This window comes from Eublepharis macularius, chromosome 3 (assembly GCF_028583425.1).
Source record: "Eublepharis macularius isolate TG4126 chromosome 3, MPM_Emac_v1.0, whole genome shotgun sequence".
Lineage (NCBI taxonomy): Eukaryota > Metazoa > Chordata > Lepidosauria > Squamata > Eublepharidae > Eublepharis > Eublepharis macularius.
The window spans coordinates 56,264,598-56,292,116 of record NC_072792.1 but is presented as its reverse complement, the minus strand read 5'-3'; the positions used below and the strand labels follow the sequence as shown (position 1 = coordinate 56,292,116).

Sequence of the window (27,519 nt, the reverse complement as noted above, 5' to 3'; positions counted from 1 at the left end):
AGCTGTTCCACTCCGTGGTAGGAGGTGGCTCCATTTGAAGGGCTGTCTCCGGCATCAGCATTTTGGGACTCCTCCGTTAGATCGATGAAGGGTTCTACTCCGTGAGTGGACGAAGTCCCCTCTGAAGGGCTATCTGCTGCCGTGGTGGTTTGTGGCTCTACAGTGAGATCAATGAACGCATCGATGCTGTGGGAGGACGAGCTGCCCTCTGACGGGCTTTCTCTCGCATCAGTGGTTTTGAGTTGCTCTGTGTGGGTGAGAAAAAGAAAGCAAGGTGTTTAGTTGTGGGTGAGAGGAACCAGACACCCTCCACACACAAGAGAAACATAATATCACAGAATATTAATGTTGGCCTACCTTGGTCCTCACATGATGAACCCTCAGAAGGGTCTCCCATCATCTCACTCTCACTGCTGGCATCCTCCTCCATCGATTGATTGCCCTCCTCCTCGTCCCCCTCATGCAGGCATGGTTCACTGGCCACAATGGTAACCTCATCCTCTCTGCGGTATGATGTTGCTGCAAAAACAAAAATGTGTGGTGTGTGTCAGCCCCCAAAATGAATAGCCGAAGTTATGCGATCATCCATTCAACAACGCAGTCACTGTTCTTGACCTGCAGTCAGTGGCTGAGATGAGGCCAGTATTTAATTGGGTTTGCATGTGTCTGGAAACCAACTGCTCCACACGGTAAGTCTGCTTCAGGGGAGGGGATTCATCATCATTTCTGCGCCACTTCCCTGGCTAGGACCTCGGCACCAGACCCCCCAAACCACCCCGCCATAACTTTCCTCTTACATTGCTAAGAACACTCCAAAGTCCAAAAAAGAGGGGGGGTTCCATGCATTGCAACGTTACCACTGTTTCCGAAATGTTTTTTTTTTTTAAAAGAAGGATAGAGTGACATGTCCCAAAACGCGGCGAAACCTACCCTCATGGTGGCGGTCCTCCCAACGAGGACGGCCAGCAGCCACCCAAAGCCGCATCAGGGAACGGTGATGAGGTATCTGCCCGCTTCTGCGAGGCAGACCTTGCCAAGCCTCGAGGGAGTCGTAGAAGTCGCACTTCAGTCTTTTAAATTTGGTGCGGCACTGGTCAGGTGACCTAGCATAGCCTTCTGCCCGGAGCTCCCTCGCAATGGCATCGTATGCTGATCTATTCCTCTGATGCGTGCTAGACATGAGGTCGGGAGCGAAGCCTAGACGGAGCACGATATCCAGCAGCAAGCACACCTCTTCGTGCTGCCAGAAGGTTCCCCTTCCTCTCCTGTACGGCATTCTGACTGTCCGCAAACAAGAGAGCAACGCTCAAACGTTTCTGCAGCGGGCTCCTCCAACGTTTGCTTGTGCCTTCCCCAAAAAAAGTTTCCGCCACCAAGGAACTGGAGGGAACACTCAATCATCGATCACCGATCACCGGCAGGAAGTAACGCGTGCACGCACAGAATATTGGGCGAAAAGTAATTGGCCGTCCAGATTCTGGGCGTGGACACGTTGATAGGGAGTATCTTGACTTCTTGGCCTAAAGAATAAACGTTTCAACGTTTATTCTATTTAATTAAAAAAAATCGTTTAATGCAAGTTCGCCAAAAAACGCTTTCATGAAGACAGGGGTGCGGTATAGGGGGGAAACAACGACGAACATGGCGGGGACCATTGGGAAAACTTGAACGGTGGGCGATGGAGCAAACCAGCCAGGACATTGCTCAGCACCGGTGGGTGACAAGGCCAACTTTCAATCCAGACCTGATATTCTCCTGCTGCCACCGCTTTGATGAAGGCACCACTGGTGGCAAAAAAACTGCCAAAATAACAGCTACAATCACTTTATTTTTAAGATTAAAAGTCAACCGCAGACAGGCTGCATGGACACAGCACTTTCTTGTGGGAAGGAATACTCTTGACATGCAATCTGTCATGTTTCTTATCACATCTCTGTATTGCTATGCCCGCCACCCCAATTTATCTTGACAGCAGTGCAGCAATGCTGCGCTGGAAAGCAGTGTTGTGGTGACTGCCACAGTCCATTAAAACTGCCTCTTGGGCAAGCTGCAAATTGTCATCCACATTTATTGAACAATTCTGCTTGCCACTGCATGTAGGCAGGTTCTGTGTGTGTATTGGTTGGTGGATGACCACCTTAAAATACTTTGCGACCCAAGTTTATTCACATGTCTGGCAATGCTGGCCAATCCACAAGTGAAAAATGACACTTGAAGGGCAAGTGTATTTCTCCCTGTTCACTTGCCCTACACTCAATCCTGTAGTTGTTCAAGCGTCATTTGTCACTTTTTGCTTAGCCCTGATTGTTGTGGAGAACGTACATTCAGTGGAGGAATCTCAAAAGAGCATTTCTTTGGAAAAACTGTACAACATTACTCCTGCCAATCTTTGCATGGGAGATAAAAACCACACACCTAATTTAATCATCATTAACAGGAAAGACTCAAACAAGATTGATCCTGAATTTAAATGCTCAACTAGGATTTATTTTTCATTTATCGGTGAGTTAACAGTATATTCACTTAACACTTGACAGCAGCACGAGACAACTTTTTTTGCTGTAATCGATGAGTCCTCAGCCCCAATGCTTGACGTCTTGGCGAACATTAATCAATCGAATGAAACAAACAGAAGCCCGCATCTAAGCATGTGGAGCAAACCTGGAGGTGGCACAAGATGCTCTTAAACAAACCAATGCTCAGCAACACACACAGAAATGGCTGTATAAAAAATATAGATTAAAAGAGGAATCGTAACTGCACACATGACATCAAACGCTTCAGTGGTGCATTAACAGGGGGGAAAAAAGCACAACTTGGGGAACATGCAGTGGCCAGTGAATCACTGATGCTGCACTTGACTCAACATATGCCTAGCAAGGGCATCGCGAACCACCTTTCCCTGCTCCAGGTGTCGTCTAGACCACACGGGGAATGGTGGTTGGTCCTCCGTGAGTTGCACCTGCTGCAATGGTGCATCGTCCTCAACATAGCCATGTCCCTTTTGTTCGCACAAATTATGGAGGACAACGCATGCCACAGCGATGCTGGTGACATTCTCCTCTGCAACCAGCAGGCATGATCTCAGACACCTCCAACGGCCCTTCAGCCTACCAAAAGCATGTTCAACCACATTTCTGGAGCGGGTCAAACATTTGTTGAAGTGCCGCTCTGCAGGGGTGGATGGTGTGCTGTAAGGCTTCATCAACCATCTTCTCATGGGATATGCCGCATCCGATATTATTATTGGAGGAACAGAAACCCCTTCCAAAGTAAGACATGGGTTCCCAGGCACAAATGCCCCTGCATCCATGGCTTCACAGATGGCAGAATTGGCAAAAACAAAGGCGTCATGGTTGCGGCCACTCCAACCGACCTCCACATCAATAAATCGCCCTGTATGGTCGACTGTTCCCTGTATCAGGATTGAGTTGAATTTTTTTCTGTTGCTATACTCATGACCTCTTCCCTTGAATTGGCAAATGGCGATGTGCGTGCCATCCACTGCTCCAATACAGTGTGGAAATCCATGCTGCTGAAACCCGGCCATGATCTATAAAGAGAGTTAAGTATAAGACATCAGCAAATTTTCAATCATCACACAAAAAGTCAGACATAATCAGGAAAATCTAAACGCCAGAATTGGTGTAATTCGAATTTATACATTTAAAAGTCATCATGTTATGTTCATATTCCTTTGTTTTAACACCAGAAACTTAAACTGGTCAAAACGTGCCGCCAAGGTCTAGTCATGAGGTAGGGGAAAACTTACCTTTGCCACATCTTGTCCCAAACAGACTAGTTTACTGAGCAGTTCTGCCTCGATAGCAAAGCAAACCTCCAGAACTATCCCTGCGACTGTAGACAGTCCCACGCCGAACTGGTTCATGCAGCCCCGGTAGTGGTAGCAGTTGGCCAGGTACCAGATAGCAATGGCCACTCTCTTCTCCACGGGGATTGCACGGCGAAGTCTGATATCCTGCCTTGCCAGTCTTGGACCAATGCATGCCACCAGCTCATTGAAGGTGGACCGGGCCATGCGAAAGTTCTGTATCCATAATTCGTCATCCCATATAGCGGTGACAAAATTGTCCCACCAATCATTGCTTCTGGGATAGACCCAGTAGCGTCTTGGAACACGGATACCTGCCAGCGCGATCCATCGTGCTCGTGCTCTGCTGCTTCGGTGGACTAGCTGTGGTTGGTGGTGTATGTCATGCAGAACCCACGAGGAATGCCTAATCCTCCTTCTTTTGACCACACGGAGCCAAAAGCTGTTCGTGGCTTCAATCGATCGCCTCAGATACATTAGGATTATTTGAAGCCAGGCCAAAATCAGAGCTTTCACGGCAAACATCGTTGCACAATTTCAAACCGCGGAAACGCATAAACGTTACCACGCTTGCGCAAAATTAAAAAAAAAAAAAAGAAAACATTCTCCTCCCATCGGAACACTGCGCATGCCAGCAAAAAAGAGCGCTACAAATGCGAGGCAATTGAGGCGGGTGTAAAAGCGGTGGGTGAGAAGATTTGTCAAACGCCAACTCGAAACTTGCTATAAGTGTGAAGAGCGCAGGTGCAAATGCGATGCAGACGCGATTGCATTTGCTGCTCAGAAAAGGCGCGGTAAGCTCCTAGTGCGAAATCCATCAGTGTAGCGGGAGATAATGTTATTGAGAAATGCTGACCTTTCTTTGACCTTGCTTTGCAGCAGCTGGTAGCTCAGTTTGCTAAATAAATCATCTATAATTTGTGTTTTTTTTTTAATATAGACAGGTGAACATGGGACCTGATTGAGGGAAGGCCAAATTCTGTCTGTAACAGGGCTACTTGAGTTCTTTTTGGCAGTGCCAGAACGTACTATGGTAGTTTAGGATGCAGTAACTTGCAGCTCTTGAGTATTGGATAAACTTGCAATTTTTCTTATAAAAATGAAAATATTTATAGTTTAAAATGCCATAAATATACCAGATAGTCCAATTTATATGCTGACTTTTATAAATAATATAGTTTATGTAGTTTGACTGTTGTTGGGCCTGGAGGATCACTAGGGGCAGGGTTAGCCACACTCCATGGCCTCCCTGATGGGTTGTGTGACCTGTTTGAAAGGGAAACAGACACATGTTTGGCAAGGGGAATGGCCCCAGCAAACCCTGGCCTGGTCTACAACATCCTGGGAGGGTGTTTATGACTGGGGACAGCGGCAGCGCCAGCAACCAGATGATACTTTCCCCTCCAGCAAAAAATCATCCCTCATCCGCATCTAGATGGTCTGCTCCCGAGACCACTTGCAGCCCTGATCTTGTGAGGGAGACAGTCAAGGGGTTGTGCACTTGGCATCAACATGGAGTTACAAGAGCGAGCACCCAGTCATCCTGCCCTGTAGCCATGCTCTCTCTCTTGCCTGAGGGGGGAGCCCGGCCAAGGAAGATTGAACAGAGCCCCAGCATGGGCTGCTGGAATCCACCTACCTTGTAACATCTGTGCCTAGCATGGCTCCTTATGTGTTTGCCTCCTTGGGTAAGCATGAACTGTGCAGGCTTGTGAGCAGGGGCTGTAGACCCTACCTGGCAGGCCTCATCCGAGGAGGTGGGGTGCCAGTGAGGGGGAATGGGGATACTGACATGAATGAGCCAGATCGAGCAGCTGGCTTCCCAGCTCCTCCTTACCTGTCGGTGTACCCTCGGCCCTCCCTGAGCCAGGACTCAGGATAACCTGCAGGGGACCTGAGTGACAGTGGTTAGTCAGACATTCAGGAGCCAACTCTCTTTCCCTGAGTGCTCAGCACTCATCAAATTTTGCAAAGTCCCCCCAGGGCACTCTTGCTCCACCACCTTGTGAGCCCACTCCTGGCTCATACTCTAAGTCCCCATGACAGGGTGCTCTCAGGCAAGGCCTCCAGCTGTGCCCCCACTTACCTGGGGCCATGGCTGCCCTGAGCAGAGGTTATGTAGGGTGTGCAGAGGATGGATTGGCTGCTGGGGAGGGGGCTCGGCTGCTGTGAGGGCATGAATGGATTGATCCCCACAACTGTTGACATCTTGTGCTCTGCTGAGTCGCTTGAACGGGGCTGAACGTTGGGAAGGTGAGTGCTTCCCATACAATGGGCACCTATGGGCTATGCCACCATTTTTCGTGGCACAACTTTCTGCCATTGCGGAGGTTTTCCCAGGCCCAGACTAGCTTAGGGAGCCAACTACCTTGTGCCCTGCCTTTTGGACCACCACCCCGGGTGCCAACACAGGGATTTATGCTGCACTTGCACCCATGCCCTGCTGCCACAGCTGGATGCCAGCAGGGGGTGCTGGAGATCAGCAATGCAGCCAGGCGTCCATGTATGGGGGGTGGTTTACACTCACACGTGTCTGGGATATGCTGGCGTAACCCTTAGTCCATCCCCTGTGCACTTTCTGCTCTCCCCCTTTGGATGGAGCTGTCAGTCTCTACAATGTACACTTGATGTTTCTTTATACACGCATTGAGTAATTCTCATGTTATAGTCAACACATTTACAAACAGTAGTTTGATCTTGGTTTGGAATCCTGGTTTACAGCAAAAAAGCTGCTGACTTTGATATATGAATATGTAAACTGTGGTTTACCTGAAATGACGATTTAACCTGTGTTGTGCTATAGAAGGAGAAGAAGGGATCTTGTCCATAAGCCTGATGCTTCTTCAACAGTTTACCATTATATCTGAAACTAACCCATGTTTTGTTGATGCTACATTGAACACTGAGCTCTTTTATGAAATTAACATATTTTCTAATGTTGCAAGTTATCCTGTGAAAGCATTACTTCCCATGATTCATCCATTTTTATTAATATATATAATCATTTGCTTCTGGTTCTATAGATTAAGTAATTTGCATGTCTCTAATAACCAGGGCTTTTTTTCAGCTGGAACGCGGTGGAACGGAGTTCTGGAACCTCTTGAAAATGGTCACATGGCTGGTGGCCCCACCCCCTGATCTCCAGATAGAGGGGAGTCAGCGGCGCGGAGGGCAATCTAAACTCCCCTCTGTCTGGAGATCAGGTGGTGGGGCCACCAGCCATGTGACCATTTTCTCTGAGGGCTACCCACTGAGTTCCACCACCTCTTTTCCCAGAAAAAAAGCCCTGCTAATAACATACGTTAAAAACAGATTCTTTTGGCCCAAGTGACATACAATCATATTATATTCTGTGCTATCAAATTTTTCTTGTTTTGGATATATCTTGGGTTGTAGATTTCTATAAGTTAATTTCTTAACTTCTTAGATGTCCTCTAGAATTATTTAATTTGCATGGGAACTGTGGATTTTAATTTTGACAGCAAGGTCATTGGAGTCACAAGCTACAGTTGCTATTTTATCACCAATTTTTGCTTGCTTTTCATGACTTGCATATTCTTCAGCTGGGCCTTCTTATATGTGTCATAGAACTGGAACAAGACTATATGACCTTGTTTTTCTTTCCCCATCTTTAGAATAGCTTTAAAGTAATTATTTTGAAGCTCTCTGAAGACTAACATGCATACTTAATTTGAAATGCTCAACAGGGGCTAAACAGTTAGCTAAAGCTCAAAAATTTCTCCAGTGAATATTCATATGTCAGTGAAAATTTTAAATTCACCTATATAGGTAGTTTTCTGGATCCCTGTCCTGTATATATTTTAGATGAGTGAGACAACTTTAATGAAACATCAGTAATAATACTGTATATTCTAGTGAACAATTCCCTCCCCCAAGCTGAGTATATTACAAACCAAGAAACATTATTCAAATCCAGTATTAAACAGTATTACAAGATACTGTAACAGCAGCAAAGCATATGCTGTAACATTTTTATATAACCTCACTTCCATTAATCCTTCACAGGCCTCACCAAATAAATGTTTTATACTTTTTCCTAAAAGTCTAAGACTGAGATTTATCTCCTCTTGAGCAATACGTTTCCCAAAGTCAGGACCATTATGAAAAGGTGCTACTTCCTAGTATAACAAATCTAACTTCCTCATTTGAAGGAATCCAAGGAAGGTCCCTGGTGAAGCTCTTAAAAAACTGTGAGCTTATGGGGAAAGCAATTCATGGGTTAAAACTGTCCAAAATGAAAAACCTTTCTAGACCTGAGAGCCGCCTTTAATATCCAGGCAGGTTACATAGGACTCACCAATCCTCTCAGCATGCACACAAAGAGAAGCAGAACAAGCTGCACCACTGCTTTGTGTGCATACATACCACTTGACATCTACAAATGAGGTGAAAGTGGTAAAAAGTGTTCCTCTCATCAGCTGCCCTGGAGATGCAGGAAGCAGAGAAACTGTATGTAGTAATGGAAAAACATGGTTCAAGGTCAAGCCATGGAAAGATTGCCACATCAAAACACTTCAAAGACATCTGTATAAAAGAACAGTGGGTGATTATTTCCCTGGACAGAAAATGACCATATGAAATTCTGAGGCCAAAAAGTAATTTGTAGTGGTAAACAGGACCTCACAGGAGACCCTGCTATTGCTTGCTCTAGAAGGTCAGTACAATATTTAGTACATCTTTTGTCTAGAAGAGAGTGCAGATTTAAAGAAAATAAATCCCAAAAGACTTTCCAAATGCGAAGAGTAAGATGTAGTTTTTAATTTGTTCTTCTTGAGATCTGAACACACACCCCAACGTGAAGGTTATTGGTGACAGCAGCTGCATGGAAAAATCTGGGCACAGTCTCAAGAGACAAAAAAACCAGAAGTAATTCTTGTAATTTTCGCAATCAGAACAAAATAGGATTATAGGTTTTATCCAGTGATTTCAATTCCTTAGTAACTACCATGTGTGGTAACGAGTAGGTAAGCACACAGTAATTCTAATGCAAATCTCTGCTATCTAGAATCCATAGCAATTTTGATGTTACATTAATGATCATGTACAGCTTCTACCACCTGCAATATCTGGCAGAACAGGTACCCAAAGTTAGATGATGTTATGGTTTCACTGAAGGTGTCAGAACCAATTGAACTGTAAAAGAAGTAGGGGATGGAATGAAAGGGGATATTCTGGGTGAATACATAGGAGATGTTTGTAGTATCTGTAATACAGACACTATAAAACTGGCAGTGATTCCATTTATGGTTGCATGGTGCTGTAATTCATGCAAATTCTGAAAAGTGGCACCTAAAGAAAATAGAGCGAGTCTGCAAAGGTAAAGTCAGGCAAAAGCATAAAATATCCACATACCGCTTGCCTGAGCGAGCATAAAATGTCCACATACACCTAATTTTTGAGCCCACTGTTATGGTGCACATCAAGTTGTGCAACTGCTTTTTCAGAGAAATAAACAGGAAATATACATGTGTAGAACTTGTTCAGGAAAGCAAGTTTATCTGAGATACTTTCTTTGGAAGACCACAGATAAGCAAAGCAGAGAACTCTGGAAATAAAGGAACAGGTTTTGTATGGTATAAGCTTGGATCTATCAAGGATTTTTGCAAATGGAAGTATAAGTGATTTTCACAAATTCCTCCTTATGCTTTTCCGCGTTTGGGGGGCGGGGCGGGCTTAGGGACTACAGCAGTAAGGGTAAGGAGAGAAAGTTGCAGTCCACAGATGGAAATTTCTTCCATCTGCAAAATTTACCACTGGATCCAAGTCATCATCCAAGGCACATGGTACCTGGAATTTTTTTTCATTTACCTGTTATGAATTACCTCTGCCCCGTGCTCAAGTTATTTTGCAATGTATTAAGGATGCAAAATGGTTTTCAACATTTGCTGACTTTATCTTTAGTTTTAATGGTTCTTTTATACTGATGAAATTAGAGCTGCCTAACATGTTTGGTTCAGGGCCAAACCAGATGTGATGCTGTGTGGGTTCTGTGAATGAAGCTATCAGTATTTTGTCTTTAGACCGCAGGCTTCAAAGCACTGATTCATATTAGGGCCATGGTATGTATATGTGGGGGAGGAGAGGGCTCCCCATTGTGCTGTTTTCCTGACTTGACCTACTATTTGTTCCATTGGGGTGATCATACAGGTATTCCTATCAGTACCTTTTTTTTCCCTATTGAGCAAAATGTAGATCTGCAGGACTGTTTCATATTGTGAAAATTGTATGGGGAGGAAGCTTATTTCCCCTTCCCTTTGCATTATGATTCCAAACACACTATTTCTTTAAAATATTCACACCCTGCCTTATCTCCATAAACTCAAGGAGGCTAACAGAATAGCATTTTTAAAGAGGAAAAATGCTAGATCCTTATGTAGAAACTGACAGACCCCCCCCCCGCCCCCGCCCCAGATATCAACATTAGTGCTTATTATTCAGGGTTTGGGAATTAATAATTAACATTTGGAATCTGAAATGATAATTACAGATAGCTAAAATCTGTGCAGGCATTTTAAATTCTCAGTTGTACAATTCTATGCAAAAGAGCATTTAAAATTTTTAAACTGAATTTTTGGAAATAGCAATGGGATGTGTAAGTACTTTTCACGGTGGTTTGTGCAGCTATAAAAATGTTATATAAAATGAAATCCCAGTTTTGGTATATAATTCAACCTTTTCCACTAGCATTTCTGTTATTGTTTGTGTAATGTTTGTTCAGCTCTAGATATTTATTTTTAACTGGAGGAAAGTATAGAATTTAGATGAAACTACCACCCCAAATAAGTCCATTTAAACAATTTAGAATGATGTGTTTCAACAGCAGAGAGATTTGCTTCTTTTGTTAAGTTTTCTCTTCCATTCCCTTTGCTAAAAGATGAGATAGCAAACCTGAGAAAGATTGTGTGCAGTGAGATGTGAGAAAAAGATTTTCATTATGTGAACAGCAGCCAGCACTAAATTAATCTTTGATTTCATAAAACGCTACTCTAAAATCAAACTCTGTTTAGTAAGTTCATGATTTTAGTTATAATTCTGTGCAAACTTAGGACTGGCTACTGTTCAGAAACCAGGAAGTGGCCTGTAAGATAAAGAAATGTAAAAATATTCCACTTAAAAACAATATGTTTGAACTGAATGAACAAATAAACAAATAAACTGTACTTAGAGATAAAAAGGAATAAAAGGCAAAGCTGCTAAATGATTAACCAAGTAACAAATAGTTACAGTCTTCTCTTTGAGGAATATAATTAATTCTAATTAATCTTTAAAATTATATTGAGAAGCCAGCATTAAGCCAGGACTGTAGTTAGCACAAACACACTTAGTCCAAGCCAAGCAAGACAGGGAGACAGTTCAGTTTAGGGTGGAGCATATTGCAGTAATGCATGGTGTGAAAAATTTCTGCCTGAGATTCTACAGAAGCACTACCAGCCAAAGTAGACAAGACTGAGGTTGATAGACCCTTTCATTTTATGAATAAGCTTGTTTGGCCAAAGGTCTTGACTAGAGATGGGCACGATTAATACCGATTAAGCCGTTCGTGGATCTGGGCCGCTGCTGAACCCCAGGCCACCGATTCTAACCGATCAAGTCCTGTTTCCGGTCTGGAATTGGGAAGGCCAAAGTGGGAGGGCGCCCCGCTGTTTCCAGCGCTATAGGAACGGTGGTTGGTGGCAGCGGCCGCTAGGCCCGGCGGGCAGGGGGAGGCGGTGATGAGCCGCCTCCCTTCAGGGAGGGAGGGGACATTCACACACACACACACACTTAGAGTAGAGGGGGGGAGTTTTTAACCTGGCAACGAGCCGCCTCCCCTCAGGGAGGGGACATTCCCAGGGCCGCATCTACGGTTGCCAGCGCCCAGGGCAACTGTAGTCAGGCTCTTGCGTGCACGCGTGCTCCTGGGTCCCCCCCCCCGCCCATGCAGCAAGCCGGCTGTCCCGGTGCGCTGCGGAGCTGGCAGCAGCGCAAATGGTTCGGCGGCCGCCCGCGCTGCCTTTTGCCTTTCTCCTGGACAAGGGGCGGCTGGCTTGCCCGCGCACCCCTTGTCCTGGGGAAAGACAAACGGCGCGGGCGGCCTCCCAGCCACCCGCACTGCCTTTTGCCTTTCCCCAGGACAAGGGGCGGCTGGCTTGCCCACATGCCCCTTGTCCTGGGGAAAGATGAACGGCGCGGGCGGCCTCCCAGCCTCCCGCGCTGCCTTTTGCCTTTCCTTTGTGCCCGTGGCTTCAGAACACCCCCTTCCCCCTCCCTCCCCTGGGTTGCTGCTCCATGGTTGGAAGGAAGCCTGCTAATCAAGGAAAGCTGGACTTCCATTCATGTTTAGAGGGCGACAGAAGGAGGGCAAACACAGCTCATTCCCCTAGCTCCGTTGCCCCGGGAATAAATTAGTGGTGCCAAAGTGTCTGCAATTCCGAACAGAAACCAGTATATCCGATCAAGTCCCGAACAAGCAAACCCCCGACTGCTGGATCGATTGCCATGGACAGAACCGATTCGCTGAGTCACGATGGCGCAGACGCCAAAATCGTTTTTTTTTTTTTAAATCGTAATTCAGATCGTGCCCATGTCTAGTCTTGACTATAAAACCAATGCAATAAAGTAAGATAGAACACATTAAAACAACAGAACAGAACAGATTAAAATAGATAAAATAGCAGGATTACAATACTCATATACCCCTGGTGTGACTTCGTATAAGGCAGCTTCGTAAACTGCTATTGGTACCATTTTTTAAAAAATTTGAAAGGCCTCCTCCTCACTCGTGTTTCTAGATATAGATGTTCTTCTGGGAGCTGATAGAGAATGCCAGTGTGATACATTTGACAGAGTATTGGACTAGTAGGATCTGGGAGATACAGGTTCAAATCTCTATTTTGACATGGGAGCTTGCTGGGTGTCCTTGGACCAGTCACACATATTCAGCCTGACTTCTCTCTCAGGATTATTGTGAAGATAAAATAACAGAGAGAAGAACAATAAAAGCAATTTTGGGACCGCATAGGGAAAAGAGCAAGGGTATAAATCAAGTAAATTAGCGTGCATTCTAATGCTCACAAAACAATGAGTCTCTTTACATGAGACATTTTACATGAGGACGCTCAAGTGAAGGGAGATGCAATGTTAGCTGGGAAGGATAGTTTAAAAAGACAGAGCCAGCAGAGATCGCTCCTCAGAGGTTTGTTAATTTCATATTTGCCTCCTTGAAGGCTCTATCAATTTCTCCTCCCCTTCAGGGAAGTGAAGATAAAATTAACAAACCCTCTAAGGAGCAATCTCTGCCAGCTCTGTCTTTTTAAACTACCCTTATATAGAGAGGTGAAATTAAACTATGCTTCCCAGCTAACACTGCGTCTCCCTTCACTCGAATATCCTCATGTAAGATGTCTTGTGTAGAGAGACTGAATATTTTAAGCTGCCCTTGTCTACTGATGTGGGCAAATTAAAAAAAAAACAGTTGTGGAATTGACTCTTTAAAACTGTTTACTATGTAGTTATGCAGATTTGAAACAATTGTGCACATCAGTACACAGTAACAAGTCTTATAAACACATAGAATTGATCGCAGCAGCAAAATGTCTGCTGAGAGGAGGGCATAGCAAGATAAGTAGCCTCCTGCTACCCTCTTCAGATTGGCAGACCCTCTTGTTACCCCCACCAATCAAGCCTCATGCCACATTTGAAATAATGTGGGCTGAGGCAAACTGGCCCATGGTCTTAAAGCTACAAACCTCACGATTGTGCACATCAGTACACAGTAACAAGTCTTACAAACTCTTGGAATTAAAAAATCCCAAAATATCTCCTGTAAAATTCTCTGTGTCATTCGAATGTCTCCTGAAGAGGCTGCTAAAATGGGGGGAAATTCTTTGCAACCCCAGCCAGACTGAGGAGACAGACACAGACTTGGAACTAAAGGGCCATTGATTAACATGACCATAAACATAAATCACGGCAAGGGCTAACTAAGTGGTACAGGTCAAGCCACAGGGCCACCACTGGCCTTGACCTGTCTGGGTGAGCCCCACAGCCCTGGGTGTAGGCCATCTCTAGAATGGCTGCAACCCGGCCAGCCAGGCAAATGGATCCCCCCCATCAACCACCTGACGCCCCAGCCGTACAGCATGAGGGAATGCCTTGTCCCTGTGGATCCCTGCAGGCATCTGCCCATGTTATGGTAGCCATCAACAAGCATACCACACTGTTGGCAGACCCTGTTACCCAGGGCCGGCGCGCCCATGGAGGCCAGGCAGGCGGTGGCCTCGGGCGTGCGGGCATTGGAGGGGCGCCAGAGGGGGTGTCGGGAGCAGAGGCGCAGGCGTGCGCAGCGAAGCAGGCATGACTGGGCTGCAGCTACTGCTGCAGCCAGCCAGCCAGCTCCGCACTGCCGCCGCCGCCGCCACACACCCCAGCCAGGCGCAGCCTCCGGGCGCTGCCCCAGCAGCGGCTCGTGGCTTGTGCGCCCAGCTGAGGTGCGTGGCGGTGGTGGCACGGAGCTGGCTGGCTGGCTGGCTGCAACAGCAGCTGCAGCTGGCCACGGCAGCTCCGCTGCATGCTCCTCCACCCCAGCTGGTCGCAGAAGCCATGAGCTGTTGCTGGGGTGGCGCACGGAGCAGCCTCCACGCGCCGCCCCAGCACTGGCTCGCAGCTTCTGCGCTCGGCTGGGGCATGTGGCGGCGGCGGCACGGGGCTGGATGGCTGGCTGCAGCTGTAGCTGCAGCCCAGTCATGCCTGCTTCGCTGCGCACGCCTGCGCCTGCTGCAGCCAGCTGCTGCTGCTGCAGCCAGCCACGCCAGCTCTGCTGCGCGCTTCTCTGCCCCAGCCAGGTGCAGAAGCCATGAGCTGTTGCTGGGGCGGCGCATAGAGCAGCCTCCACGCGCCGCCCCAGCAGCAGCTTGAAGCTTCTGTGCTCGGGGCTCCGCGAGATGCCCAGCCCCCCCGTGGCGGGTGATGACATCTGCGATGATGTCATCATGCAGTCCATGGCGTGCGCCAGAACCTCTGGCACCGGCCTTGCTGTTCCCCACCCATGGGGAAGCACCTCTGGGTGCTCACCGGCCCACACCCTATTCCCAAAACTCTCCTGCCAGAAACCTAACCAAAACAGAACCACCCAGGCCAATACCTCAAACCTCTGCCAGCAGTGCAAGGTAGGCGACCTCCCCCCCTTCCCAACAGCCAATCAGGGAAAAGCATAAAAAATTCCTACCCAGTTCTGGAAACAGCAGCCGGCTAATCCTGCACTATGACAGGGTGAGGTGGGTGGGCCGAGCGCGCGAAGCAACTGCGGCCGGGGAAAGTGGAGCTGCCTGCAAAAGACTCCTGGCTCTGCCCCCAGCCAAAGCCCAAGGGAGCCTGTCTCTTCCTCCGGGCGGGGCTGCAAAGGCTGGCTCCCAGTTTATGCAGCTATGCTGCAGCTGGGTGAGCCGAATTTTCAGGAGTGCAAAATGAATTGCAAAAATCTATCTTCTCTAAATTCTTGAATAATTGGCAGAAATTATGCTATTGCTTCATTGGAAAAAAAACGCTCTTAGATTAAAAGCATTTTAAAAATAAAAAGGCCAGTATGTAAGCCAGCTTCACCGGGTCCAGTATTATAGACATGGATTGTATCCAAGCTACCATTAGCAAGGAATACATCCTGGAATTCCATCGATGGATAGCATTAAAAGAAGTCACTGGAGTGAATGTACTGGAACTTTTTATAATGTGAAGTTGGATGCTCTGTCGTGTCGGGTAGAGGCAAGTTTAGGAGAAACCGTGGCTCATATTGGTATATAGTACTGCCTCCACATTTCCATCATCCATATATTTGTTACAGGACTATAGACTGTACTAATAAATGCTCAAGCTGTTTGTCCACCGTCTTAAAGGTTATCAGCTTTTTAAAAAGCTACAACCGAATTCGCTAAGTCTTGCAGGGTGTCAGATTATGCCCTGCATACCAAATCCCATGCTTTTACAGCAGCCTCATGAATCCATGGATACATACATACCTGAACTTCGGAAATCAGAGTGTGTGTTCCTGTGATGGATGGTTATGCTAACTGACTACAGAAACAGAATTTATCTTGTAAGTTGTATTTATAACCAGCAAATATGGTCTCCAAAGAGCTGCCATCAAATGCTGTGCATTCTAGTTTTTTTTCAAAATCCTTTTTAGTTTGAAGACATTTAAACGTCAATAAAATCTGATGAAATATGATATACAAACACATTGGCCACTCATCACTGCTTTTTGCCATTTTGGAGTAACTGTCCAAGGAGGCTTTAAAAGTTACTTGATAATTGTTCTCTTTAAAATAGCTGTCTGAAAAGAAGGATTTTTATAAGTAAACCAATCTTTTAATGCTTCTTAGACTAGCCAAAAGGATTTTCTTATTAAGGAAATTAATGGATGTCTGCAGCTCTTTGTAACTTACTTCAGTTCTGTGGTTAGCTTTCTAAGTAGTTTGGCTATCCTTTCGAGAACATACATGTAATATAAAAAACAGGACAGGGCTAAGAAGCTTTTTCTTTTTTCTACCTAAATGGAAGTTGCGGCATATGATAGTTCATTGGGCTACACTGCCCAGGTCCTTGATTCAAAAGCCGTATCTTTGGACAGTTCCAGATTTAACATCTCTATGATTAATTCCTTCTGGTGTATTCTTCTGCCTTGAACACAGGACTGCTCCCTCTTGGTCAAAATGGGGTTCAGGGTAGGTCAAGGTTTGGTCATAGTAAAACTGTGATGCACTTGTTTCCTCACTGTTGGTTTAGAACAACCATATAAATCAATACTTCTCTGACCAAAATAAAGCTTTGGCTTGTAAGGGTGGGCTCTCATGTGATGGTTTAATGAAAAGAAAAGTGACGACTTTTTCCATGACGCTCTTGAACATATCACATATACACAGAAATATTAGCGGTGTTAGTTCCTTCTGCACTCCTGTTGGATTGAATAGGAGCCCTGCAGCAGCTGTCCTGATCTCTACAATTCTACTGGGTAGGGTCCAAAGAGCTACACTGGTTACATCCAAGGGCTGACTCACTTACAAAGAAATGTACCAACATTTCCGTCCCTTTGGAAGTAGACTCTCATTTGGAATCCCCTATATCATATATTCATTTTCAAATTATTTTCAGTTTCAAAAGATTTTTGGCCGAGGTTGCCTGAGGCATGGTACGCAGGGTCTCCTAACTACAGGAAGAATCTCAACTGGTGTAATTAGCCACACTAAAAATATAATAGAGAAGATGGAGCTGTTGTTGTATATGGCCCAGTTGTCCTTGAAGTTTGTTCTGCACCAGTTCTAGATGGTGCTGCACTTTGCTTAAGAACTGTAGTATGGGGATTCTCCTGGGGATACTCCTTTGAAGCAATGGATACAGCCAGGAGTATCCTTTTCCACCTTTGGTTGGTATGCCAGTTACACCTACCTTTTGGAAATGCAGACCTAGTTAAAATGATATAGTTTATTTGTCAATTTAAAACATTTTAATGCCATCGGTAATGCTAATCACCATCTTGGGGTCAGGTAGCAATTTTCCCCAGGCCAGTTTGGGATCCTGACAGTGTTTTGCCATCTTCTAGGCATGGAGCAAAGTTCACTGGAGGTGTATGGTGAGGGGAGGTAGTTGTGAATTTTCAGTATTGTGCAGGGGGTTGGACTAGATGACCTTAGAGGTACCTTCTAACCCTATGTTTCTATCTTTCCACCTAAATAGGGCTCCCAAGGCCGTGAATATAAAAACATAAAACATTTGAACATTAAAACAGGATTTAAAATAAAATATAATTCAATAAAAACATATACATGCATAAACATATGTCTTGTAACCTCTGACTACTATATTATGTTCTTTTATCTAGTATTTTGGAGTATAATTTTATTTATTTAGACTATAAACTATAAACAAAAACATAAAAACTGTAAACAATAAACATAGAGGATAAGAAAAACACTATATTATGTTCTTTTAGACTTTGAATAGTTTTATAGTTCCATTTCAGAATTCTGCAGGTATACTGACAACTATGAGGAGCCCCGTGGCGCAGAGTGGTAAGCTGCAGTACTGCAGCCCAAGCTCTGCTCATGACCTGAGTTTGATCCTGGCAGAAGCTGGGTTCAGGTAGCCAGCTCAAGGTTGACTCAACGTTCCATCCTTCTGAGGGTGAAGCTACAAGTGACGAATGACACTTGAACGACAAGTGTATTTGCCGCCTATGGTTGAAGCCGGGGGGGGGGAGTGTGCGGCGAGAGACAGAACAGACAAACACCGGGCTGGAGAAAACAAGACCACAACTTTATTAAAACATCATAACAAAACAGCATATGAGGAGTATTGGCGCAGCATGAGGATCAGATCCGCTGCATCGGATGACCCGCCTGTCAGCCGATGAACCACATCCCCCTCAGGCCCAGGCTGAGGGAGGGAACCAGGAATGGCATGAAGGGGGAGATCACCTGGTGTACACCCTTTGGTGATTCCCATGCCACCTGGGGGTGGCGCGCCCTGGCAGCACCCGAGCTGGGCGTGCCCCTCGCCGCTCACCCCCAAGACTCCATAAGGGAGTCCCCTTAATGGGGAGCCTGTGCGCGCAGGCCCAGTCTCCCCAACAAATGGGATCTGATCCGATGCTCCACCGCCAAAGTTGTGACAGAAGATGAAAGACAAAATACACAGGGAGAGGTGGGTGGGGGAAGCTCCGACGTCCTGCGGGGCCGGCGCAGAAATGAGGGCCGGGCCGGGCGGCGGCCGGATAAATACCCGGCCGCCGGACCAGAGGGAAAACCAGCCAGCCGCGCTTGCCCCGCCCCCTTTGGACAGACCCGGGCGCCGTGATTGGGCGCCCGGGTTTAAACTGATTGGTCGCAGGCCTGCCTTGAGCCTGGCGCAGCCCGCGACCACGGGAGCTCGCCGCGAGTCGCCCCCCCGGCCCTGTCGGCGGCAAAACGGGCCCCCCGGTAAGTCGGGGGAGGGGGCCTCGCCTTCTCCCTGTTCACTTGCACTCCATTCAATCCACTTGCTGTTCAAGTGTCATTCATCACTTGTAGCTTGGCCCTGAGGTTGGTAAAGTGAGTACCCAGTTTCCTGGGGGTAAAGTGTAAATGACTGGGTGAGGCAATGGCAAACCACCCTGTAACAAAAAGTCTGCCAAGAAAACGTGGTGATGCGATGTCCCCCCATGCTGTGCAAGCAACGAGGAATGACTTGTTGCTTTCACAGGGGACTACCTTTACCTTACTGACAACTATAGAGCAAAGTCATCAAAGTCATTCTTTTAAAAACGTACACATGAATTCACATTCCTAAAGAGGCTTGACCCAGTATACTTGCCAGAATGTCTACTCCAATGACTTAAGATCAGTCAGTGACTTAAGATCAGTCAGCTATAATGGATGCCCCCATTCTATGAAATGTCACATGTGATAACCAGACAGAGAGCTTTTCTCTGAGATAGCACGCACCTTAAAGAGTCCTCCTGACTGGCTACCTTCCTAGTCATTTTTAGAGGTTGGACTTTGCTCTTTATATAGTTTTAGTGGGGCTCATCATGTTAGACATCTTTATGCTACAGGTTTATCCAGTCTTGTTTTAAGTAGAAATATTTACGTATTTTATAAACCAGTCCAGTGGCTTGATTATATACAAGTTGGGCCTTCTGAAGGTGCCACTGTGCAAATGGGCAAAATCGACAGCTGCCCATACATGCACGTTCTCTGTGGTGGCCCCCACCTTATGGAATGGCCTACCCGAAGAGGTTAGGAAAGGTCCCACTGTCCTGGCTTTTAGCAAACTATGCAAAACCAAATTATTCAAGAGGGCTTTTTGATATAGGTAAAAGGGCCATGCTGCAGGGAAGTGGTTCAGAGAGATGTTTTGTTAAAGGGAATGGGATTGTAGACTATAATAGTACGTACTGACTGTTGCTGTAAGTATACTTCTCCTGTAGATTTGCCCTCCTCCTACTTGATGTGGGGGGAAACCCCTGCCTCCCTGCTGCCCTCTGGCCCCACTCACCTGGCCAATGAGGGGGGAGGCATGGGGGAGGGGAGAAGTATATCCATGCTCTCTCCCATCCCGCTGAATCGGCTTCAGTGTGCCCAGCATTCCCTCTGTTGTGCTGGAAAATAATATCTTCCAGCACAAAGGAAGAGCCGCAGGGTGTGCTGAATTACCCATTTGGAGGCTTCATCATGCCTGTTGAAGCCTCCCAATGGATCATTTTTAACTTCAGCATGCCCTGCAGCTGGAACATGACTGTATTTTCCAGCACAATGGAGAAAATGCTGGGTGCATTGAAGCCAGTTCAGCGGGATGTGGAAGAGCATGGGAATGCACGTGTGCAAAGCACAGGCATGGGAGATAAGTATACCATTGCCCCCCACCCTCAGCCCCCTGAGCCCCCACTTTGGTCCCTGGCAACCTTATCATCCTGGATAGTTTCTGTGTTGTTTAAAATACCATGTTAAATTGCTTATGATTAGTTTCAGCATTGTTTCATCTCTGTATTAGACTTGTGCATTTTTTTTCAAACTTCTGCACTCTATTTCTGCTTTTTTTAAAAATTTTCTGCAATCCATACCCAAATTTCTGCAATCCATATTGTTTATTGAATGTCCAAGTCATAGATCATATTGACTTGCACTGTGTAATCCACCTTGAGTCTCAGTAAGAAAGGTGGAAATAAATAAATAAAAATTTAAAATTCTGAACCTATGAGCTAATATTCACAATTTCTTTCCCAGAGAAGCTATGCATTCCTGGAAAAACCATATTGTGAATTAGTAGCATAGAAATCTAGCCCATGAACTAAAGTGAAACCAGGAGTTAATGAACTGTAATTAACTGTGAAATCTATGAGTTAATACTCTTATAGGCAAAATCCAATAAAAGCTAGTTATATATCAAGCTAAAATAAATATGACACTGGAGTTCTGTGCATGAATGCATGACATTTGGTTCTAAAAAGTAGGTAAATGGGGCTAAATAGTTTAGATCGATGGTACTGGGGAGGGAGGAATTCCAGCTATGGGACTGTAGCCCTAAATCTTGTTGAAATTAATTAGCAATCCTAAGCAGTTCTTCTTAGAAGTAAGTTCCGTTTTATGCTTGGAAGATTAAGAAAAGATTTAGTACTGCAGCCTTAGTCTCAACTAAAGCTCATTCCATCACTCTTAGAGTCAAAACAGGCAAGACGCCTGATATGTGGAGGACATGAGTCAGTTTCCTGCAAGATTCCGTGGGAAGTGTAGTGAGAAAGAACCTCTGCCAGGGAGAAGAGAGATTCTTTCTTGTCTAGTCCATTCTGATCCCTCTTGCCACTGCCGGCTCCCCTTGCTCCCCTAAAAACATGCTGCAGCCAGAGGGAGCCCAGTGTGCAGGTGGTGGCAAGAGAGACAAGGAGCCTATCGCTGCTGCCAGCTCCCTCTGCCCACTGCCAATGCAATTGGCTCCCTCTTGCTGCCGCCTGCACACTTGGCTTCCTCTGGCTGCGGCGTGCTTTTGGGGGAGCAAGGGGAGCACACTGGTGGGGGCAAGAGGGACAAGGAGCCAATCACCACTGCCAGCTCCATCTGAATGCTGCTGCAATTGGTTCCCTCTTGCTGCCACCCACACACTCAGCTCCCTCTGGCTGCAGAGTGCTTTTAGGGGAGCAAGGAGAGCTGGTGGCGGCAAGAAGGAGCCGAGCAGACTAGATGAAAACACCTAGAGAAAGAACCTCTGCCAGGGAGAAGAGAGATTCTCTCCCTCTTCTCCCTGGCAGAAGTTCTTTCTCACTACACTTCCCATGGAACCTTGCAGGAACCTGACATGTCCTCCATGCGTCAGGCGTCTCATCTGTTTTGGCTCTCAGTGGGAATTAATCATTGCTAGGTTTGTGTCAGATTGCCCCCACTTTTATGTGTGTGTGTACATGTCTGAGGATACAAGTTGTAACCAGCAAACCAGATCTTCCACTTTAACAAAATCTGTAATGCTTTATAGCCTTTAATTTAAAAAGTGACATAACTATAACTGTTGTCTTGGGACTGAAAGTTAACATACATGCTCATGATATTTACAGCCTCAGCAAGAAAATGTGTCCTCACTGATCTCTCTTCCTTTTTATTGTTTCAGGCTGGGTTTCCCAATGATGATCATGTCCTGTACCATTGGAATGTGCTATCTCCTCGTTTCCCATGTTGTGTTGGGTTGGACTTAATAATGTTTATATTAATATATATTCAATATGCATGTATACTGAAGACCAAAAGAGACTTTCTTTTTAACCTATACTGTACTTTCAAAAGGCTGACTGAAAGCAAAAAACAAACTGCGGAAAAAATCTCACAAATTGCCTGCCCCCCAATACCATGCTTCTCTGTTGAGCATGGGAAGACCACTGGCCACAGGAAAGTTTCCCAAACATTTCAGTGGATGAAGATGATCCGTATTGGGTCTAGAACTGCATCCTACTGAAATTAAACAGAGGCCATTGTGAATGGAAGAAAATGTATTTTCATTATCTGGTTGCATATGGAGCTCTGGATCAATTATACAACTGGTTTAATGACTGGTAACCAGAAGGCTGAGTCACATGATCAAAAGTATAACATGATAAATTTTTTGCTGAATTTTATAATTTTAGAGTTAATGGGGAAACTGTGATGTGAATGCTCTACAAAAAAAGCATGGATAAAAACTAGTCTAAAGTGCTTCACAGCTTTTGTGTGCGCAATATTTTTTTTAAAAACTGTGATGCCTACACTGTAGTCTAAAAAGGTATGAATGAACAAAAGCTGTATCATAAACCTCATGTTTCAGTTCTTACCAATGTCCTTTGTGACTTTATTTTTATCATCTTCCAAAGAGGAGTAATGTGATTTAAGAACCTTGCTGAGGTATTCATAAGTTCTCCAGGACTCGGAGTGGTTCTCAGCCCAAAATTAGTGATTGGAAGACTGCCTCAATAAGTTTCCTCATTTCCCCATTATTTTACTGTTTGCTACATTTTCAAGTCACTTTTACCCCTTTTGCTGCTGCTTTGGGGACTAATTTTTTTAAATCTTTCTCAAATTATTCCAGCCAGTCAGGGATCGTAGTAGGTAGTAACCAGATGTTCCTATCTGCTCATATCACTAAGGGCAAATGAGACATATTTAACATGAGTGCAATGCTTTGCATACACATGGGAATATGAAAACACATAGGTAATCATAGCCAGTCAGGGATCACTCTAAAAACAACCCTTTTCATAGACTGTTCTCAATGAATGCTTCAAATTATTGAAAGAGAAAGGCCTCATTCAATTTTTACAAAGATTGTAAAATCTTTTAAAGCTCAGCCTTAATTATTATGTGTATGAACACTAACTGAAACATTAATATCACAAGGGACTGTATTTTCTCCTGAAATAATATACTGCTATAATCTGTGAGATAGTCATAGATAAAATACCCACTTGCAAAGGCAGATGTTCAGTAGCTTCTCATTAGAACTTCCTTTGTCTTTGTCAATGTAGTTTAGCTGTTTATATTAAGGCATCTGATATTCAGCCATGCGTGTTATAGTAGATATGTAAATAGGCAAGCTGCACTGTGCATCATGAAATATATAACACTTTATTTTAAAATAAATACATTCAAAATGGGATTTGAAATAGAAACAATCAACCCTTCTCAACAGGCTAATGGCTTTCTTCTGATAGGTATTTTCACAGAAAGTATTATTTTATCTATGTATTATTTATCTAAATAAAACATTTGTGATAATTAGTATCTCAGATAAATACCAAGACTGTTAAACTGGGACTTAGGTAGGGGGATACAGTGTTCGCCATGCATACATACTTGCATTGGTATTGTTAACGAGAAAAGGACAAAATCTTCACTATTTCCATACATTCCTCTGAGAAAAGATAATTATTCTCAGTGATTGCAATTTCAGAACTGAGGAGTAATAATAACTATTCAGAATGGATGAATCTGGAATTAAAGTGTGTGTTGCTATCTCCTTTCCTTACCAATACTATCCAATTAGTGCTTCAGAAAAGAGACACCTGTTTATTCAGTTTAAAATGCATTTCTCTTCATTAGAAAGAACCTATAACACTATAAAAAGTTGCTCTTCCTGTGAGTATGGTTCCTTCTTGTATGTACAAAGTACTTCATTAGACATTGTCCAGAGGCTTTTAACCGCAAAGGGGAAATCCAAAATGTGCCTCTTTCCCCTATCACTGCTGCACCATGTAAGAAACACTGTGCCCACTGAAGATAAAGAACTAGCATTTTTTTGTTTTCGCTAATGAGGATTATGCTGCAAGTACATTCTTTGGTTGTTATATGATAAACATTTAATAATATTTAAAGAAATGCCCATGCTTTGGTATCTTTTGTCATCATGTTCTGGCACAAATTAGTGATAAATACACTGGTTACCAGAAATGGTCCATTAATTTACTGTCTCTCTTAAGTCTATTGAAGGGTCTCCATCCAATTTTCAAACCTGTTCTTGAAATTTCTTTCCTGCTGATCGAGATCAGGTCATCCCATATGACTGAAATAAATGGATAAACTGTACAATATGTTAATGTGTGGTGCTTTACTGACAAACTAAAATATACTGAATAGATTCTTTTGATTATTCTGCTAATGATGGCTCAAGGAGCATTGTACTGGTGAAAGAACCTACTTTCACTTTGATTTTAGCTTTGATTTTAGCCAGAGAGTCATAGATCCAACCTGCTGATACAATAATATCACGATTGCCTTCTCTACTGTTTCTTTCTTGGTCTGGGATGAAGGGGGAATATGCTGTTGCTTCTGTGGTGTTACAAGCAGTTGCGCAGTGCACACACAACACTTTTTATCTTTGCTAACGAGGGGTTAGCATTCTGATGAAGAGTCCAAAAACCTGAGACCTGCTGGTGCGGGGAGGGCGGAATATAAATCGAATAAAATAAATAAAATAAATAATGGGTACAATATTGAGCAAGTCAAGACCTCCTATTTGGGGATTCTTTTTTTGCAGATCTGTCCTGGACTCCCCAATTTATAACAATGCTTAATAAAGCAAAACCATGCACAAATGCTATAAGTAGGTTTTTCCACAATACGGGAGAGAAATATATTCCTGGAGCGGTGCAAGCTTTTAATCTAAAAGTGGCCCCCATTCTGTATGGCTCAACTATTTGGATTAAAGCTATCTCTGATAATATCAACTAACACTTAGCACAATTTCTTAGGAAAATATTGACTATTCCCTGTTGTGTCTCTAACGTCATATTGCGGGCAGAATTTGGACAGCTATCACTGGAAACAAGAGCATGGCTATATGCCTTTAATCTGAGAAAACTGCTCTATGCTGAAGATGATTTATTAGGTGCTTTAAATCCGGATAACTCACAAATCGACTTGGATAAAAGCCCTGTATAAGAAACTGATGATAGTTGGAATGTTGATTGATGATATTTTTGAAATGGGCAAATCCAAAGCATTTTCTGATTAAAAAACCGTGTCCTAGAAATCAACCATGGTGGTGGTGGAGAGTGCCCTCAACTCAGAGTTGACTTACGGTGACCCCTGGTGGGGTTTTCATGGCAAGAAACTAACAGTTTGCCATTGCCTTCCTATGCAACCCTGGTCTTCATTGGAGGTCTCTCATCCAATTACTAGCCAAGAACAACCCTCCTTAGTTTCTGAGATCTGATGAGTTCAGTCTCACCTGGGCTATCCAGGTGAGGGCAGAAATCAACCATAGCAGCTTGATTTTGAGAGCCCGCAGAGTTTGTTCATCCACCGTGTTTCAAAATCAATACCACCTATATGTACTGTCTTACCATCCCATGATACTGCTGAGCTTTCTTGTTCGCAAGACTGACTATATTATACCCACAACGGTTTTACAGCAGAGATTTTTGAATAGGTCCTAGCTTGCTTTACCACTTCCCCCCCAATTTTGATAGAATTTTCCCTTGTGGCCTTAATAGGATTGATACATACTTTCACGTCCTGCTTGAATGTAGGTTCTTCAAAAATAGAAGGGATTATTATATTTAGCCTTTAACTAACCAACTGTCCCCTTATACTCCAGAAACCTTGGCTCTTTTGCTTAGCGATAATGATCCTAAATTTATCTTAGCAATTGCAAAATATATCTCAGACCTTTTGGCCCTTACATCCAAAAAAAGATCAGGAATAAGTATTTTCCACTGCTCAAGATTTATGAATCAATGAACTTCTTAGGGAATAAAAGGAAAGGAAGGAAAAGAAAGACCAAAAATGTTAAATACATACCTCAGAGTTGTTTTCCACTATTCTCCATGAAATTTTTCTTTCAAGGTATTTTTCAAGAAAATGTAAGTTAATTTTCCTATTTCCAACTTTGTAGCTATCAAAGTAACAACGTTCTTCTTCACTATAGAAAGAATTGCCTCATAATAATATACATGGTGCATATGCCTCAAAATGTGTCTTGTTATGTCTGTTTTATCACCACATCAAGCACACACTTTTGTGCAAAGGATAATAGGAGAAAGCAACAAGTTATTAAACTACTTTCCTCATTCAAATATGATATCAGTAATTAAATATATTTTTGAAATAGGCATGTTGTTCACTCAAAGAAGGATCACATTCTAAAGTATCACCTTATACCACAATGCAAAATGCCCAAAATTCAATGTTGGCATTTTGTATTTTTTAGCTCAGAGAAAACAAACCTCACATGGCACACAGGCATTTTCCTATTTGGTTATTTGGGGCAAAAGTCCCTAGGAACAGAAAGAATCTAAATTCTTCCTCCTGAAATTTAGATGTTCAGCATATACCAACAATTGTTATGGTACAAAAAAAAATACAATACATTAAGCAGTGCCTGATTGTTATGTGATAAATTCCAGCATTTAAGAGTTTATTTTCCTTAGCAAGAAGTGAAAAAACATTAACTGTTGCTGAGGCTGTGAGTCTGGATTGTAATTGCTACTTTAAACATGACACAGATTCTTCCATGCCTTCAATGGTAATTTTTCTCATCTAGCTGCACCAGCACATGTAATTGATTTCTGTTGTCATGTTGGTAATATTTAAACTGATCAGATAATATTCAGAAATTAAGAATTATGAAGTTTGAAGTAGCCTGTATATTTACAGTACACCTCTGATATTTATTTTAATGTAGCTCAAGGATGTTTGCACCAAGCCAGAAAGGGCAATCTCTTCATGGTACAAAATGTATGCATGCATATCTAGCTAATTCTATACATACAGAACATGTTCTACACTTGAGGCTGTATATAGGAAGGTCCAGGGTAGAATTATGTGCACAGGTCCAGTAACATATGGGCTGCATATAAATGGCTGTGAACAGATACTTTTGAAAGTTGTGTGTGTACATGCATGTGTATTTTTAACTTCATTTATGCCTCACTTTTCTTCTCCATGGGAACCCAAGGTGGCTCACATAGTTATCCTCTTCTCCATTTTATCCTCCCAGCAACATTGTAGGTTAGGTTGAGAAACTGAGACTGACCCAGCCAGCTTCCATGTCATAGTGGAGACTTGAACCCAAGACTCTCAGATCCTAGTCACTCACCACTAGAGATGGGCACGAACAGCAATACGAATCAAAAAAAGCCATGAACAGCCCAATCTGCTGTTCACGAACAAGCTGTTTGTGAGGCCCCATTCTAAATGAACAGG

The 27,519-nt window shown here is 44.1% G+C and overlaps 1 protein-coding gene across 1 annotated transcript in view; it reads left to right on the top strand.

The window, feature by feature from the left end:
* The window catches only part of OCA2 (OCA2 melanosomal transmembrane protein), a 279,690-nt gene extending 257,647 nt beyond the window's left edge, over nt 1-22,043 (top strand). The window contains exon 23 of the mRNA XM_054974145.1: nt 21,959-22,043. Within this exon, the coding sequence (XP_054830120.1) occupies nt 21,959-22,043 (85 nt within the window). The remainder of the gene's footprint in view (nt 1-21,958) is intronic.
* Nucleotides 22,044-27,519: the final 5,476 nt, after the last annotated feature.